The sequence below is a fragment of the Eimeria acervulina genome, genomic scaffold, assembly GCF_000499425.1.
Source record: "Eimeria acervulina Houghton genomic scaffold, Eah_scaff571, whole genome shotgun sequence".
Lineage (NCBI taxonomy): Eukaryota > Apicomplexa > Conoidasida > Eucoccidiorida > Eimeriidae > Eimeria > Eimeria acervulina.
The window spans coordinates 5,183-20,057 of NW_013549718.1; the positions used below are offsets into that span (position 1 = coordinate 5,183).

General features: G+C 54.4%; 5 protein-coding genes across 5 annotated transcripts in view; 2 read left to right on the plus strand and 3 right to left on the minus strand.

Moving 5' to 3' along the window:
* Nucleotides 1–3,019, minus strand: part of EAH_00043110 (RNB-like protein domain containing protein, putative) — a gene marked incomplete at both ends in the record, with an annotated part of 3,758 nt that extends 739 nt beyond the window's left edge. Inside the window, 7 exons of the mRNA XM_013394994.1 lie at nt 227–775; nt 986–1,021; nt 1,276–1,375; nt 2,064–2,313; nt 2,606–2,638; nt 2,767–2,869; nt 2,993–3,019. Coding sequence (XP_013250448.1) covers nt 227–775; nt 986–1,021; nt 1,276–1,375; nt 2,064–2,313; nt 2,606–2,638; nt 2,767–2,869; nt 2,993–3,019 — 1,098 coding nt within the window. The remainder of the gene's footprint in view (nt 1–226; nt 776–985; nt 1,022–1,275; nt 1,376–2,063; nt 2,314–2,605; nt 2,639–2,766; nt 2,870–2,992) is intronic.
* A 1,495-nt stretch (nt 3,020–4,514) lies between these two features.
* EAH_00043120 (hypothetical protein) lies at nt 4,515–6,167 on the plus strand (the record flags this gene model as incomplete). Its single annotated transcript, XM_013394995.1, has 2 exons — nt 4,515–4,781; nt 5,139–6,167. The coding sequence occupies 2 exons, from the start codon at nt 4,515–4,517 to the stop codon at nt 6,165–6,167; spliced, it is 1,296 nt and encodes a 431-aa protein (XP_013250449.1).
* A 67-nt stretch (nt 6,168–6,234) lies between these two features.
* On the minus strand, nt 6,235–7,167 carry EAH_00043130 (hypothetical protein; the record flags this gene model as incomplete). Its single annotated transcript, XM_013394996.1, has 1 exon — nt 6,235–7,167. One exon carries the CDS (start codon nt 7,165–7,167, stop codon nt 6,235–6,237), a length of 933 nt encoding a protein of 310 aa, XP_013250450.1.
* Nucleotides 7,168–8,398: 1,231 nt separating this feature from the next.
* On the minus strand, nt 8,399–12,669 carry EAH_00043140 (hypothetical protein, conserved; the record flags this gene model as incomplete). The annotated part of the gene is made up of 6 exons (XM_013394997.1): nt 8,399–8,494; nt 8,597–9,055; nt 9,798–10,417; nt 10,697–11,869; nt 12,059–12,168; nt 12,401–12,669. The coding sequence occupies 6 exons, from the start codon at nt 12,667–12,669 to the stop codon at nt 8,399–8,401; spliced, it is 2,727 nt and encodes a 908-aa protein (XP_013250451.1).
* Nucleotides 12,670–13,001: 332 nt separating this feature from the next.
* Nucleotides 13,002–14,301, plus strand: EAH_00043150 (hypothetical protein; the record flags this gene model as incomplete). The annotated part of the gene is made up of 1 exon (XM_013394998.1): nt 13,002–14,301. A coding segment is annotated over one exon (1,300 nt), but the record flags the coding sequence as incomplete, so codon positions are not given.
* Nucleotides 14,302–14,875: the final 574 nt, after the last annotated feature.

Consider the following 14,875-nt stretch of genomic DNA (forward strand, 5'->3'; position numbering starts at 1 on the left):
AATTGTAAACGGCGTCATCTCCTGCAGCCGCAGCAGCAGCAGGCGCAGCAGCAGGTGCAGCAGCAGCAGCAGCAGCAGCAGCAGCAACGGCAGCGGCACCACCAGCAGCAGAAGCAGCAACATCCGAAGCTGCATCAGCCGCTGCAGCAGCAGCGCAACACCCTGACGCTGACACCGCCGCCTCTCCACCTCAAACCCTAAACCCTAAACCCTAAACCCTGCATACTTTGTTTCTTTTGCTTCTCATGTTAACTGTGAGTTTATCAAGAAGTTTAAGGTCTTCTACTAAGTCGCTCCACGTCGTTTTGCTGCTGTGCTGCGGCACTGCAGCAGCAGCGTCCCCCATAGAAAGCAGCTCGCAGCAGCAGCAGCACTCCCCGAACTGCTGCTGCTGCTGCTGCTGATCTGTGTTTGTGTCAGGCTGCTGCAAGTCTTCGGATGGTGCTGCTGGATGTGCTTCTGTTGCTGCTGCTGCTTCTGCTGCTGGTGTTGCTGCTGCTGCTTCTGCTGCTGGTGTTGCTGCTTCTGTTGCTGCTGCTGCATCTTCTATTTTGTCTCCCCATGGGTCTGATGCGTCATGGTGCTGCCAGTCTCCTTGCATTTGCTGCTGCTGCTGCAGCATCTGCTGCTGCTGCTGCTTGCTGCGGTTAGTCTTGCCGGTGCAGCAGCTGCAGCGCAGCAGCGCATTGCCCCAAGTTGCTGTCCCTTTAACTTCTGCTGCTACTGGCGGTCTCTTGTCCTCAGGAAGTCCCCTGTCGTCTATAATCTCTTGCACCTGCAGCAGCAGCAGCAGCAGCAGCAGCAGCAAGAACAGCAGCAGCAGCAGCACAAGGTATCGTGCAAATGCAGCTGCCAGTAGGTGAAGACAGCCAACTAACAAAATGCTGCAGCAGTAGCAGCAGTAGTAGCAGCAGCAGCAGCAGCACTGGCAGCAGCAGCAGCACTGGCAGCAGCAGCAGCTGCTGCTGCTAAACCCTCCCCGTACCTCGTCGTAAGAAAAGCGGCAGCAGGATTCAATAACCTGAACATCAAACCCCGAACCCTAAACCCTAAACCCTAAACCCTAAACCCCAAACCCTAAACCCTAGAATCGCGGCGCCGTGTCTCCTGTGTGTTGAGGGGCTCCGAATGAGAGTATAGGGTTTAGGCAGGGCCACTGGATAGCCCCTAGGGTTTAGGGTTTAGGGTTTAGGGTAAGGACAGAGCTACTGGCTAGGGTTTAGAGTTTAGACAGAGCTACTGGTTCGGGTTTAGGGTTTAGGGTTTAGGGTTTACAGATTTAAAAAATAAGGGTTTAAAGCGTTTGTTGATTGTGCCGTCTTCAAAAACGCGAGCAATAACCGAAAACGTCAGCTTAGGGCCCCCAGGATGCAGACTGTACGCAAACCCTAAACCCTAAACCCTAAACCCTAAACCCTAAACCCTAAACCCTAAACTCAAACCTACAAAACCCTAAGCATGATGTAGGCGTACGTCTACGGCCCGAAACGTCAGTTTATCAAAGTGTACACAGACTGCAAGGAGCGCTGTGCTTAGGGTGTAGGGTTTAGGGTTTAGGGTTTAGGGTTTGCATGCCTGCAGACGTTGTCGGCCAGAGCGCGAGGAAGCATCGGGAAGCACATGTGAGGCAAATAGCTGCGCAGCAAAAACAAAACAATATCTAGGGTTTAGGGTTTAGGGTTTGGGCGGCAATCAGACAACGAGGGTTTATGAGAGAGAGACAGACAAGAGACACGCAGATACAGAGGGACAACACACAGCATAAACCCTAAACCCTAAACCCTAAACCCTAAACTCTAAACCCCCAAGCCAAAGGCAGAAGAGGCGACAAGTCGCATAAACAAAACAAAAAAACAAACATAATCATTATCAATACCAGAAGCAGCATCAACAGCAGCAACAGCAGCAGCAACAGCAGCAGCAACAGCAGAAGCATCATCACCATCATCAGCAGCAGCAGCAGGATCATCGAAAGCACGATCAGCAGCAGCATCAGCGTTAGCAGCATCAGCAGAAGCAGCAGCAGCAGCAGCAACAGCAGCAACAGCAGCAGCAGCACGTACAGTGTAGCGCATCTATTTTGTGCTTCTTTATCGACGCGTGAGTTTGGTTGAATGAACTTCGAGACATCTGCGATATGAATTCCAACTTCGTATTCTGCTGCTGCTGCTCCTGCTGCTCCTGCTGCTCCTGCTGCTCCTGCTGCTGCTGCAGCAAGGGGACAGTTGGCTTTGTGAGTAATGCGGTGTATGTGCACCGCATCATCTAAGTCGCGAGCTGAAGGAGGGTCGATGGTAAATACCCGACGCAGCCCTAAAGCAGCAGCAGCAGCAGCAGCAGCAGCAAAGTATAAGCACCAGAAGCACTAGGAGCAGCAGCAGCGGGAGACACAGTATGAGCAGCAGACGCAGTAGTAGCAGCAGCAGCAACAGCAACAGCAGTGGAGGAAACAGCAATAGCAGATGCAGCAGCGCGCGGAGCAGCAGCAGCACTAAAAGAGTTCCCAGAATAAGCAGCAGTAGCAGCATCACGAAAGGTAACAGCAGTAGCAGCAGCACTAGCAGCAGCAGCAGCTGCTGCTGCTGCAGCTGCAGCAGCTCCTTACCCCTCAAGTCGACCCTCCGACGAATTTCTTCATCTGCAGCAAACACCAAATCCCCACTCAAATAGCATCCAGCAGCAGCAGTGGCAGCGACAGCAGCAGCAGCAGCAGCAGCAGCAGTGGCAGCAGCAGCAACAGCGGCAGCAGCAGCAGAAGGATGTTACCTAGTTCGTGTCTCACTGCAGCAACAACAGATGCTGCTTCTGCCTCTGTCTCCGGGTTTTGCGGCTGCGCGTGGCTGACGAGGTCTCCAGCAATCAAAACACACTGCAGCACAAACCCTAAACCCTAAACCCTAAACCCTAAACACAAGCCCTAGACCCGAAAACCTTAAACACAAACCCTAAACCCTAAACCCTAGATGCTAAACACAAACCCTAAACGACTGACCCCGCTCATAAGATCTATGGGCGGCATCACACCTACTCCCTGCCTTTTCGGCGTATTAGGGTTTAGGGTTTAGGGTTTAGGGTTTTTGACTCGCCATAAGCTCGCTCCCCAGCTCGCCGCTCGTCCCAATCAACCCGAGTATTTCTCCTGTTTGGAGCAGCAGCAGCAGCAGCAACAACAGCAGCAGCAGCAACAATATCAGCAGCAACACCAGCACCAACAACAATAGCAGCAGCAGCAGCAAACGAAGCAGCAACAGCAGCAGCAGCTGTATCAGCAGACGGGGACTAACGCATATCAGTTGCTGCACGCTGTGGTTGCCGCCTAAGGCCTAGGGTTTACGGTTTAGGGTTTAGGGTTTAGGGTTTAGGGTTTAGGGTTTAGGTACCTCTAGGGAGAGGGTGTTTAGGAGCCCAAGAGGATATATTAATCAAGAAGAGACGGGAGCAGCTCTCGAGCTCTGCGGTGTCTGTCCACCTCTCTACTTCACTCAGCGATAACAAAACCCAAGGCTTACGACGATCTAAACGCAAAACCCTAAACCCTAAACCCTAAACCCTAAACCCTAAACAAGAAACCCTAAACAAGAAACCCTAAATAAGAAACACTAAATAAGAAACACTAAATAAGAAACACTAAATAAGAAACACTAAATAAGAAACACTAAACCCTAAACCCTAAACCCTAGAGAGGCAAAGAGTTGCTAAGGGCCAGCGGTGGAGACTAAACAGATGCGGAGGAAAAAAAGAGACAAAAGGAGACAGCCAGAAAAGATAAAGGAGACAAAAAGAGACAAAAAGACACAAAAAGAGACAAAAGGAGACAAAAGGAGACAAAAGGAGACAAAAGGGAGATTAAAAGGGAGATTAAAAGAGATAAACAGAGACAAAGGGAGACAAAAGGAGACAAAAGGAGACAATAAGAGACAGTAAGAGACAAAAGGAGACACAAAAGGAGACAAAAGGAGACACAAGGAGACACTTGCCTATCGGCTCGGCTCGAACGAAATTCTCCGCAGCAGTCTAAAAAAAACAAAAAAAATAAAAAACAAATAAAACTAAAATTAAAATTAAGTTAAAATTAAAAGGCAAACTAAAACAAACGCAAATAAAAAATAAACAACAATTAAAAGGCGATAAACAAACAGCGAAACACAAACAAAAACAAACAACCAAGTAAAAATAAATTAAAAGGCAAAGACAAAACAATAAATAAAAATAAAAATAAATAAAAATAAAAATAAATTTAAGAATCGCAGCAAACATAAACAAATAAAAACTAAAAACCCTAAACCCTAAACCCTAAACCCTAAAACCCTAAACCCTAAACCCTAAAACCCTAAACCCTAAACCAAACATTAAAAAAATTAAAAACGCCGGAGAGAGGATTAAGAGACAAAACACAAATAAATATATAAAGCAGCAAAAAGACAAAAAGAGACAGCAGCAGCAGCAGCAGCAGCAGCTTCAGCATATCGAAGACAGCAAAACGAGGAGACAGACACCACGCGAGAGACAAAAGGATGCATAAGCCAAGCCCTCTGTTTGCTGCAGCAGCAGCAGCAGCAGCAGCAAGTGCAGCAGCAGCCAATAAAGCGACAATAGCAGCGGCAAGTATAACAGCAGCAGCAGCACCGCAGCAGCAACAACAACAGCAGCAGCAGGAGCATCAGCAGCAACAGCAGCAGCAGCGGCAAGAGCAGCAGCAGCAGCAGCAAGAGCAGCAGCAGCAGCAACAGCAGCAGCAAACGAACTCCAGTGTTTCTTCGGAGTCTGCAAACAAATTGTCTGTGTGCGCGTAAATTGTTTAATATTTCCACAGCCCTCTCTTCTTGCTCCTTCACCATTTGCTGCCTCTCCTGCTGCCGCTGCTGCCGCCGCTGCTCTTCGTCCTGTTGTTGTTGCTGCTGCTGCTGCTCTTGCTGCTGCTCCTGCTGCTGTTGTTCCTGTTGCTGCTGCTGGTGCTGCTCATGGTTTGGCGGCTGCTGCTGCTGCGCTCGCTCCCCCTCCTGCTGCTGGTGGCTTTCTTGAATGTGATTCTGCTGCGGCTGCTGCTGCTCCTGCTGCTGCTCCTGCTGCGAGGCTGCAGCACACTCTGCGCCTTGCCTCAGCGCCAGCAGCAACTCTGCTTTTCTTCTATCGCTTAGAAATTCGCTTGCTACAAATATCACACGCCCGGCTCGACGGAGCTCCACATCTGCAGCAGCAGCAGCAGCAGTAGCAGCAGCAGTAGCAGCAGCAGCAGCAGGGATGCTTTAAGATGGACGTTGGTTTTACACGGACGCAAGCCAGCAGCAGTAGCAGCAGCAGCAGCAGCAACAGCAGCAACTGCAGCAGCAGCAAGGAGGAAAAGTTGCGGACGCGCGACAGCAGCAGCAGCATCAGCAACGCCGTCAACACAATCAACAATCGCAGCAAGAGCAACAGCAGCAGCAGCAGCAGCAACAGCAATAACAGCCTGCCTGTCTTTGCTGCTCCCTCAGCATTCACGGGGAGACAATTGTCTTCATCACTTCCGCTCAGAGGCACCCACTGGTCCGGAGGAAGCAGCTGCAGCAGCAGCAGCAGCAGCAGAAGCAGCAGCAGCAGCAAGCGGAGCAACACCACGATGCCAAACGCTGCAGCGCTCGCGACAATCGCCGCCCCACATCTCCCCTGTAGTCCTTGCAACAGCAGCAGCAGCAGGAACAGCAGCAGCAGCAGCGGAGACAGCAGCAGCGACAGCAGCAACAACGGATGCTGCAGCAGCAGCAGCAGCAGCAGCAGGGAGCAGGTGGCTTACCTCCACCTGCACGAAGTCTTCGTGGACAGCGCGCCCCCTGTTTTGTCTCCCTGCAGCAGCAACCAAAGCATACATGTACATTAGCAGCAGCAGCAGCAGCAGCAAGAACTGCAGCAGCTGGAGCAGCAGCAGCAACGCCAGCAGCGGCAGCAGCAGCAGCAGCAGCCATTCCAAGACACGCGCATACACTACAAACGTTCAGCCCGACGCATGCAGAGGCCTGACCCCGCGACAGCAGCAAGTGCAGCAGCAGCAGCAGCGTCAGCAGCAGAAGCAGCATCAGCAGCAGCAGCAGCAACAGCAGCAGCAGCAGCAAACCCTTGATAATGATGTCAGGCAGGCCGTCTTTGGTTGCTACGAAGGCATCATCCGGAAACTTCCGATTCACGTTTAGGCGGCCCTGCACATTACACCCCACACAAGGGTTTAGGGTTTAGGGTTTAGGGTTTAGGGTTTAGGGTTTAGGGCAGGGGGCTCACCCACAGACAACCCGGCCGGCTGTTCCTTTCCACCTGGTCTCTTAAGGCCTCAGGAATGCTTTGCTGCTGCTGCTGCTGCTGCTGCTGCTGCTGCTGCTGCTGTTGGTCGAAGTACTGCTGCTGTTGGCGTGCTTGCTGCTGCTGCCGCTGGTGCTGCTGCTGGTGCTGGTGCTGCTGCTGCTGCTGCTGCTGCTGCCATGGTTGCTGCTGTTGTCGGCGTTCCCGCTGCTGTGGCCGCCGCGCTCGGTTATGTCCTTGCGTCTGCTGCTGCTGCTCTTGTTTTTGCTGCTGCTGCTGTGGCTGCTGTTGGGGTTGTTGGTGTCGCGGGTGGTGCTGCTGCTGCTGCTGCGGCTGTCGTTGTCGCTGCTGCTGTGGCTGCTGTTGCTGCTGCTGCTGCTCCAATTTTGGCCGCCGTGGGCGCCGCTGTCGTTCTTGCTGCTGCTGCTGCAGCTCGTGCTGCTGCTGCTGCTCTTGCTGCTGGTGGTCTTGCTGCTGGTGATCTTGCTGCTGATGGTCTTCCTGCTGCTGCTCTTGCTGCTGCTGCTGCTCTTGCTGCCGAGCTTGCTGCTGGCTCGGCCGCCGTTGCCTCATGTACTGCTGCTGCTGGCGTTGTGGGTGCTGCTGCTGCTGATGCTGAGGGCGTTGCTGCTGTTGCTGCCGAGGGCGTAGCAGCTGCTGTTGCTGCTGCTGATGGCGTTGCTGCTGCTGCCTGGGCTGTTGCTGCGCGTGTGGGGATTGTTGGTGTTGCTGCGGCGGTTGCGGCAGGAGCGGCTGCTGCTGCTGCAGTTGTTGCTGCTCTGGTTGCTGCTGCTGTTGTCGCTCCTGCTGCTGCTGCTGCTGCTGCTGCTGCTGCTCAGTGGAGGGAGCGTCGTTAGTATGGAGGTTCGGGTCCTTTGGCCCCTCGTTGACTGCCATCCTCTAGACAGGACAGGGGCCCTTGAGGGTTTAGGGTTTAGGGTTTAGGGTTTAGGGTTTAGGGTTTGGATCCAGCATGTGTGTGTACAGCCGACAGCAGCAGTGCAGCTGCTGCACGGATTAGTGGTGGAAGGCTTCTCATGCACGAATTGCTAGGGTTTTACTCTCTAAATTAGGGTTTAGGGTTTAGGGTTCAGGGTCTAGGGTTTAGGGTTTAGGGTTTAGGGTTTAGGGTTTGGAGGTTCGTGGGGTGACCATCTGCAGCCAGCTGCTGCTCAGGTCGGCGGGCCCATTAGAGTAGAAGATCTTAGCTCTTTTAGGGTTTAGGGTTTAGGGTTTAGGGTTTAAAAGGATTAAGTATTGAATCTTCCGGGTTAACGGTCAGGTGTTTAGGGTTTAGGGTTTAGGGTTGCTGCTTGATGCAGCTATTTTGGGTGGGGGGTTTAGGGTTTAGCGAGTAGTTCTTGAATTTAGGGTTTAGGGTTTGCAAGGGAAGGACTAGGGTTTAGGGTTTAATGTTATCTACTTAGGGTTTAGGGTTTTGCTGGAGTGTGTGGCTTCCTACCCTTAGACTTAACAACATCTAGGGTTTAGGGTTTAGCTTCTACGGTTTAGGGGTTTAGTGTTTAGGGTTTAGGGTTAGATATTGAGGGTTTAGGGTTAGGTGTTTAGGGTTTAGGGTTTAATACACTCACACTATAATGTCCGCCAGAGGACATACCCTAAACCGTAGACCCTAAACCCTAAACCCTAAACCCTAAACCCTAAACCATAGGGCTCCAAGCCCTCGACTACGCCCCTACTGGAAAGGGCCGCAGCTATGCGCAGCAGCAACAACAGTAGCAACAGCAGCAGCAGCAGTAGCAACGCTGCAGCAGAAGTGACAGCAGCAGCAACAGCAGCAGCAACAGTAGCAGAAGGAAAGCAGCAGAAGCAGCAGCAGCAGCAGGTGGTGAATTGTTGCAGCAGTTTGCTGCTGTTGAGTTTGCGTTTTTGTGTCTGCCTCCCCTCTCTGCTGGCAGTTGCCTCTTATCAGGAAACCCCAAACCCTAAACCCTAAACCCTAAACCCTAAGGCTCAGCCGCAACTCTTCAAAGCCTAAACCCTCAATGTGGCTTCTCAGTTTGCAGCTGCAGCAGCAAAACAAATAAAATTAACGACAAAGCAAAAGGCTTTCACTTCAGCAGCACTAAACCTAAACCAGCATGCTCAACAGCTGCAGCAGCAGGTGCTATTGTTGTTGCTGCTGCGGCTGCTGTTGCTGCTGCGGCTGCTGCTGCTGTTGCTGCTGTACTTGTTGCTGCTTCCGTTTCAACGGGAGGCTGTTCTGTAGCACCGCAGGCAAATCGCTCGGCAGAGCAGCAGCAATAGCAGCAGCAAGTGCAGCAGCAAATTATTCTGCTGCTGCAGCAGATAATAACCCCTATACATCCGACAGCTCCGCAGCAGCAAACGGCAAGAGGTGCCGCAGCAAAAACAGCCGCAGCAGCTTTCCACACGCTATCAAATGAGGATCACGCCCTGGCTCCCCAGCAGCAGCAGCAGCTGCAGCAGCAGCAGCAGCAGTTGGGGCTGTTGTTGCTGCTGCTACTGCCGCTGGTGTACGACTTCGCTGAGAAATCAAAAGGGTTAGCCGACTGAGGTCGGGCCTCATTCTGCTGCTGCTGCTGCTGCTGTCAATACTGCTCCGAGCTATGGCCTGCTGCTGTTGCTGCAGCGTGTGCTGCAGCTGCAGCTGCTGCTGCTGCTGCCGTCGTCGTTTTGCTGCAAGCAGCCACTGCAGCAGCTGCCGCGTCCCCATTGCCTCAGGCTGCAGCAGGTGTATGTACACCCAAAACACCAGCAGCAAAGCAGGAACTGCATGCAGCCTCCGAACAACGCGACCATCCTGAAAGCAGCAGCAGCAGCAGCAGCAGAAGCAGCAGAAGCCCCAAAACTTCATTAGTAATAGCCGCAGCAGCAAGAATACCGAACGACGCTCCTACGCGCCAAACCAGCAGCAGCAGCAGCAACAGCAGCAGCAGCAACAGCAGCAGCAAGACCTACTCTTCGGAAAAAGCACAGCAGCGTAGCGGCAGCAAAAGCAGCAGCTGCTGCTGCTTCTCCTGTCTGCTTTATTGAGCGCATGCAGGCCTCCATGCGGCGGCCAAACAGCAGCCGAGTTAAAGCAATCCGCAGCAGCAACGGGAAAGCAGCAGGATACATCAGCTTACGAGGACCTGCAGCAGCAGCAGCAGCAGCAGCAATAGCAGCAGCAGCAGCAGCAATATCAGCAGCAGCAGCAGCAATAGCAGCAGCAGCAGCAATAGCAGCAGCAGCAGCAGTAACAGCAGCAACAGCGATGACAGCTCTACTTTGGCGGGGAATAGCAACACATCGCCCCTTCTGCATCAGCTGCAGCAGCAGCAACAGCAACAGCAGCAGCAGCAGCAGCAACAGCAGCAGCAGCAGCAGCAAGAGCAGCAGCAGCTGGATAGGAGCTCACCAACTCTTTTCCCAATAGAGAGAACAACAGCAGCTGCATGTCTTTCGTCTTCAGTCATCTCCTTTCGTTCTTGATAAAAAGCAGCAACAGCAGCAGCAGCAGCAGCAGCAGTAGCAGCAGGTGAGAGCGGCTGCGCCAGCCGTACCCACGGAGGATCAGCAGCAGACAGCAGCAGCTGCGAAGATGCTTCTTCATGCGGCTTATGTGGTTCTAGAGGCAGCAGCCAATCTTGCTGGTGCTGCTGCAGTTGTTGCTGCTGTTGCTGCAGTTGTTGTTGCTGCTGCTGCTGCTGCAGCTGCTGCTTCTCGTCTCTATGGAAGTCTTGCTGCCTCAGCATCGGCTGCTTCGTTTCGTGCGTCAGTTGCTTCTGTGGTTGCTGCTGCAGGAGCAGCAGCAGGCGCTGCTTGTGGTGCTGCTTCTGCTGCTGTTGCTTTTGCTGCTGCTGCTTCGTCTGCTGCTGCTGCTGCTGCTGTTTAGACCCGAAGTAGAGTCTGCGTATAGACGCTGGCAAAGCTCTAGAGACACCCCGCTGCAGCAGCAAATGTGCAGCAGCAGGGTGCATGCCTTCTAAGAGAGCTACTGTCTCCGTCTCTGTGGGGTCTCCAAGAGACAGACAAAATATACGAGAAAGATAAAAAGAAGCAGCACCCGACTGCAGCAAACCGCGGATCATGTCTATCAGCCGCTGCTGCTCTAAAGCGCAGCGCAGCTGCTGCGGCAGCCATATACGCAAACCCTGCTGCTGCAGCAGCACCTGCTGATGCTCTACCCAAGACACCAAACAGCAGCAGCAGCATACACACAAGCCAAATAGTACTAAACCGCATGCAGACTGCAGCAGCAGCAGCAGCAATGCTGCTCCAAGCAGCAAACAAACAACACCCCAAATATTCCAAGGAAGCAGCCTGCATACTGCTTTTGCTTTTGCTGCTGCTGCTGCTGCTGCTGCTCTCGCTGCTCGCCTCCAGCCACTCCGCCGGTCCCGAGCAGCAGCAGCAGCAGCAGCAGCAGCAGCAGATGATCTCCTTTCTAATTGCTGCATACGACAACTCCAAATATCATCAACAACAGCCGCCTCCTGAACTGTACAAGCTACTTCTTCTGCTTCCATTGTGTCTGCTGCTGCTGCTGCAGCTGCTGCTGCTGCAGCTGCTGCTGCTGCAGCTGCTGCTGTTGGCTCCTCGTACGGCTTTGCTGCTTGCTCTACAGCTGCTGCTGCTGCTGCTGCTGATTCTTTGGAGGCACAATATGCTGCTCCTCTCTCCTTGTCTGGCGCAGCAGGACAACTGCTGGGCTGCTGCTGCTGTTGCTGCTCCTGCTGCTGTTCTTGTTGTTGTTGTTGCTGCTGCTCCTCGGCAGCTGCTGCTCCAGCGGAGCAGCAAGTGCTGCCAGCGAAGTCCTGAACGGAACCGTAGCTGCTGCTGCAGATGCTGCTGCAGCTGCTGCAGATGCTGCTGCTGCAGTTGCTGCTGCTGTCACACCACGCAGAGCCAAGACGGCAATCGCCTGCGCTGCTGCTGCGTTTATGAGAAGGCACTCTGCTGCTGCTGCTGCTGTCAGCTGCAGTTGCTGCAGCAGCAGCTGCTGCTGCTGGGCCGCGCGGTGATACGACGCGGCGCAGCAGGAGCCTCAGAAGACCGTTGCTGTTGCTGTTGCTGCTGCTGTTGCTGCTGCAGTTGTTGATGCTAGCAAGTCTGCTGCTGATGCTGCCGCAACTGCTGCTCCTCCTGCTGCAGCTGCTGCTGCGCCTCCTGCTGCTGCAGCAACCTGGTCTCTCTGCTGCCAATCTCAAGTGTGGAGAGATGCTTCGTCTGCTGCTTTCCTCCACGTTGCACCCGGACGGTGCTGCTGCTGCTGCTGCTGTTGCTGTTGCTGCTGCTGCTGCTTTTGTTGTTGTTGCTGTTGCTGTTGCTGCTGTGTTGGTGAAGCGCCTCCCGACGGAGCGGAGAGGTGCCCATACACCCCAAATATGAACTAAGCGCCTCCACCGCTGGCTGCTGTCTGCTGCATTAGGTGCTGCTGCAGCAAGACTACCTCTCCTGCTGCTGCTGCAGCTGCTGCTACAGCTGCTGTCGTCGTTCTCTGCGTCCGTCAAGAAGGTTGGAGGCACCGCTGCACTCGGATAACGGGCGTTGGGGCACACCCTAGCCATCGGCTGCTGCTGCTGCTGCGCTGCTGCTGCTGCTGCTGCTCGCGTTGCAGCAGCAGCAGCAGCTGCTTACCCGCACAAAAAAAGGCAAACGAAATGCAGGCCAAGCTGCTGCTGCCGTTGCTGCTGCTCTCACTGCTGCTGCTGCTGCTGCAGCGACGCAGCTGCAGTGGGCGCTACACACTGTTCGGGCTCCTTCAGCAGCAGCAACAACAACAGCAGCAGGCGCAGCAGCACCAACAGTGCTATTAACGAACCAGTATCGTCTACAAATAATGCTTCTCGCTGCTGCTGCTGCTGCTGCTGCTGCTGCTGCTGCTGCTGTTGGCTGCAGGTGTTGAGGGCGTCAGTTGCGTTGTTGCTGCTCCTGATGCCGCCGTAAGGAATTCGTGTGTACTTTTGCTGCTGCTGCTTCTGCTGCCGGATCCGCTGCTGCTGCTGCTGCTGCTGCTGCTGTTGCTAACTACTCGCCTGGGGGGAGCTGCGCAGCCGAAGAGTTGTGATGCATGCTGCAGCAACAGCAACGGCTGCTGCTGCTGCTGCTGCTGTTGCAGCAGACGGGATCAGCGTAGCCAGTTAAAGTGTGCTTTGCTGCTCACACTTGCTGCAGCTCCTGCGGCTGCTGCTGTTGCTGCTGCTGCTGCTGCTGCTGCTGCTGCAGACACTCTGAGGCTGCAGCTAAGAAGACAAGAAAGTTTAGGCTGAAGCTGTTGATGAATTGTGTAGTCATATACTGTACGCATGCTGTTGACAATATGGCAGCTGTTGCTGCTGCTGCATATTCTGCTGCAGCTGGCGCCTCACTGGGGCCCCACAGCGACAGCAGCAGCAACAGCAGCGCGAAGCCTCCGTACAAATACCATCTCATTAATCTTTATATTACTCATTTGCTGCTGAGTATTGCAGTAGCAGCAGCAGCAGGAGCAGCAGCAGCTGCAGCAGCAGCAGCGGCAGCACAGCTGCAGCAGCAGCAGCAGCTGTCCCGCCCTCTACAGATCTGTCACAGGCCCAGAGCACACTGGCGGTTGCTGCAAGAGCAGCAGCTGCAGCAGCAGAAGATCTAGCAGCAACAAAGGACCTCAAAGCAGTAAAACAGCAACAAAGCAGCAGCAACAGCCTCCGCTGCTGCTCCTGCTGCCTCTGCTGCTTCTGTTGCTGCTGCTGCTGCTCTGTCGAAGTAGTCCGCGCCTTCGAGTCTTTATGCCGTGCCCTCCTGCTGCTGCTGCAGCGGCTGCTGCAGCAGCAGCAACCGAAACAGCAGCCTTAAGAGCAGCAGCAGCAGCGGCAGCCGCAGCAGCAGCTGAATGCGTCCCTACAAGAAGGGCCGTCCGATTTGCAGCATCGGCAGCAGCAGCAGCCGCAGCAGCAGCAACACCACCAGCAGCAGCAGCGCAAGGAAGGTCACTGCCGCAGCACAAGCGTGCTGCAGTGCCCGCACCTGCTGCTGCTCCTGCTCCTGCTGCTGCTGCTGCTCATTCTCCTGCTGCTGCTGCTGCACGGAGTTCCCCACAGCAGCAAACTATGTTTCTTTCTCGTTCTAGGCTACCCAACCGCCTTGTAGTTAATCGCATGCTGCTGCTGCAGATGCAGCTACATCCAGCAGCAACAGCAGCAGCAGCACCAACAGCAGCAGGCTCGTTTCCTGCTGCTCGTTGGCAGCGCCGTTCGGTTTCCTTTCTGCACTGGGGACGGGCGGCTGAGAAGCAACAGTCATCAGAAGAACAGCAGCAGCAGCAGCAGCAGCAGCAGCAGGCTACCCACCCAGTTGAGCAACAGTCGAAGGACTCTCAAGACGAAGGCAGCAGCAGCAGCAGCAGCAGCAGCAGCAACTCGGATGTTGCTGCTGAAGGCCCTGTGCATGCAGGAGATGCGCCAGCGCAGCGCCTTGACACTGCAGCAGCAGCTGACGGAAGTGCAGCAGCAGACACCCCAACCAGCAGCAGCAGCAGCAGCAACAACAATGACAGCAGCAGCAGCAGCAGCAGCAGCAGCAGCCGGCGGTGGCCTCAGGCACTGGCAGACCGCCTCTGGTACACCAAGAGTGCTGCAGCACCTGCTGATGCTACAGCAGCAACAGAAGCACCTGCTGCAGCAGCAGCTGCTGCTGGAGACCACGACCGTGGGGACCGTTCTGAAGCAGCCGCAGCAGAAGCAGTACAGGCAGCAGCAGAAGCAGCAGCAGCAGCAGAAGCAGCAGCAGCAGCAGAATCTCCGGCAGCAGCAAAGCTTTGGGAGGGCGAAGGGGCTTCTCTCTATGGGGGAAATAATATGAAGCATAATGCTGCTGCAGCACCAACAGCAGCAGCAGCAGCAGCAGCAACAGCAGCCGCCGCCGCCGCAGCAGCAGCAGCAGCGCCCCACGGTGCTGCAGCGCATGCGTGGAGGCAGCTGCACCAGCTGCATCAGGAGCTGCTGCATTTGCTGCAGCGAGCAGCGGCACTGGAGCGAAGCATCCCGAACAACAGAAAGAAGCCGCTGCTGCTTATTTTAGCTGCCGCAGGTGGGCCCTTGCTGCTGCCACTGCTGCTGCTGCTGCTACTGCTGCTGATCTGCTTTGCTGCTGCTGCTGTGTGTATGCAAGGGCAGTATTTGCGGGAGTTCGCGCAGCTACGAAAAGGGGGCCTCATACTGTGTCCATCTTTTGCTGCTGCTGCTGCTTCTGCTGCTGCCTGTGCTGCTGCTGCTGCTGCTGCAGGTTTGTTGGTGTGTGTGGTGCTGATTGAGAGGTGGGAGAGCGTCAGGCGGCGAGTCGGTTTAGAGGGTGCAGCAGTAATTAAAGAAGGAATGAAGAGTCAGCAGCTGCAGTTCACAGGTCTGTCTCCTCAGCTGTCTCTTCAGCTGTCTCCTCAGCTGTCTCTTCAGCTGTCTCCTCAGCTGTCTCTTCAGCTGTCTCTTCAGCTGTCTCTTCAGCTGTCTCTTCAGCTGTCTCCTCAGCTGTCTCCTCCTCTGTTTATCTGTTTCTTCAGCTGTCTCTTTTTCTGTTTCCCTATCTGTCTCTTCAGCTGTCTCTTTATCTGTCTCTTCAGCTGTCTCTTCAGCTGTCTCTTCAGCTGTCTCTTCAGCTGTCTCTTCAG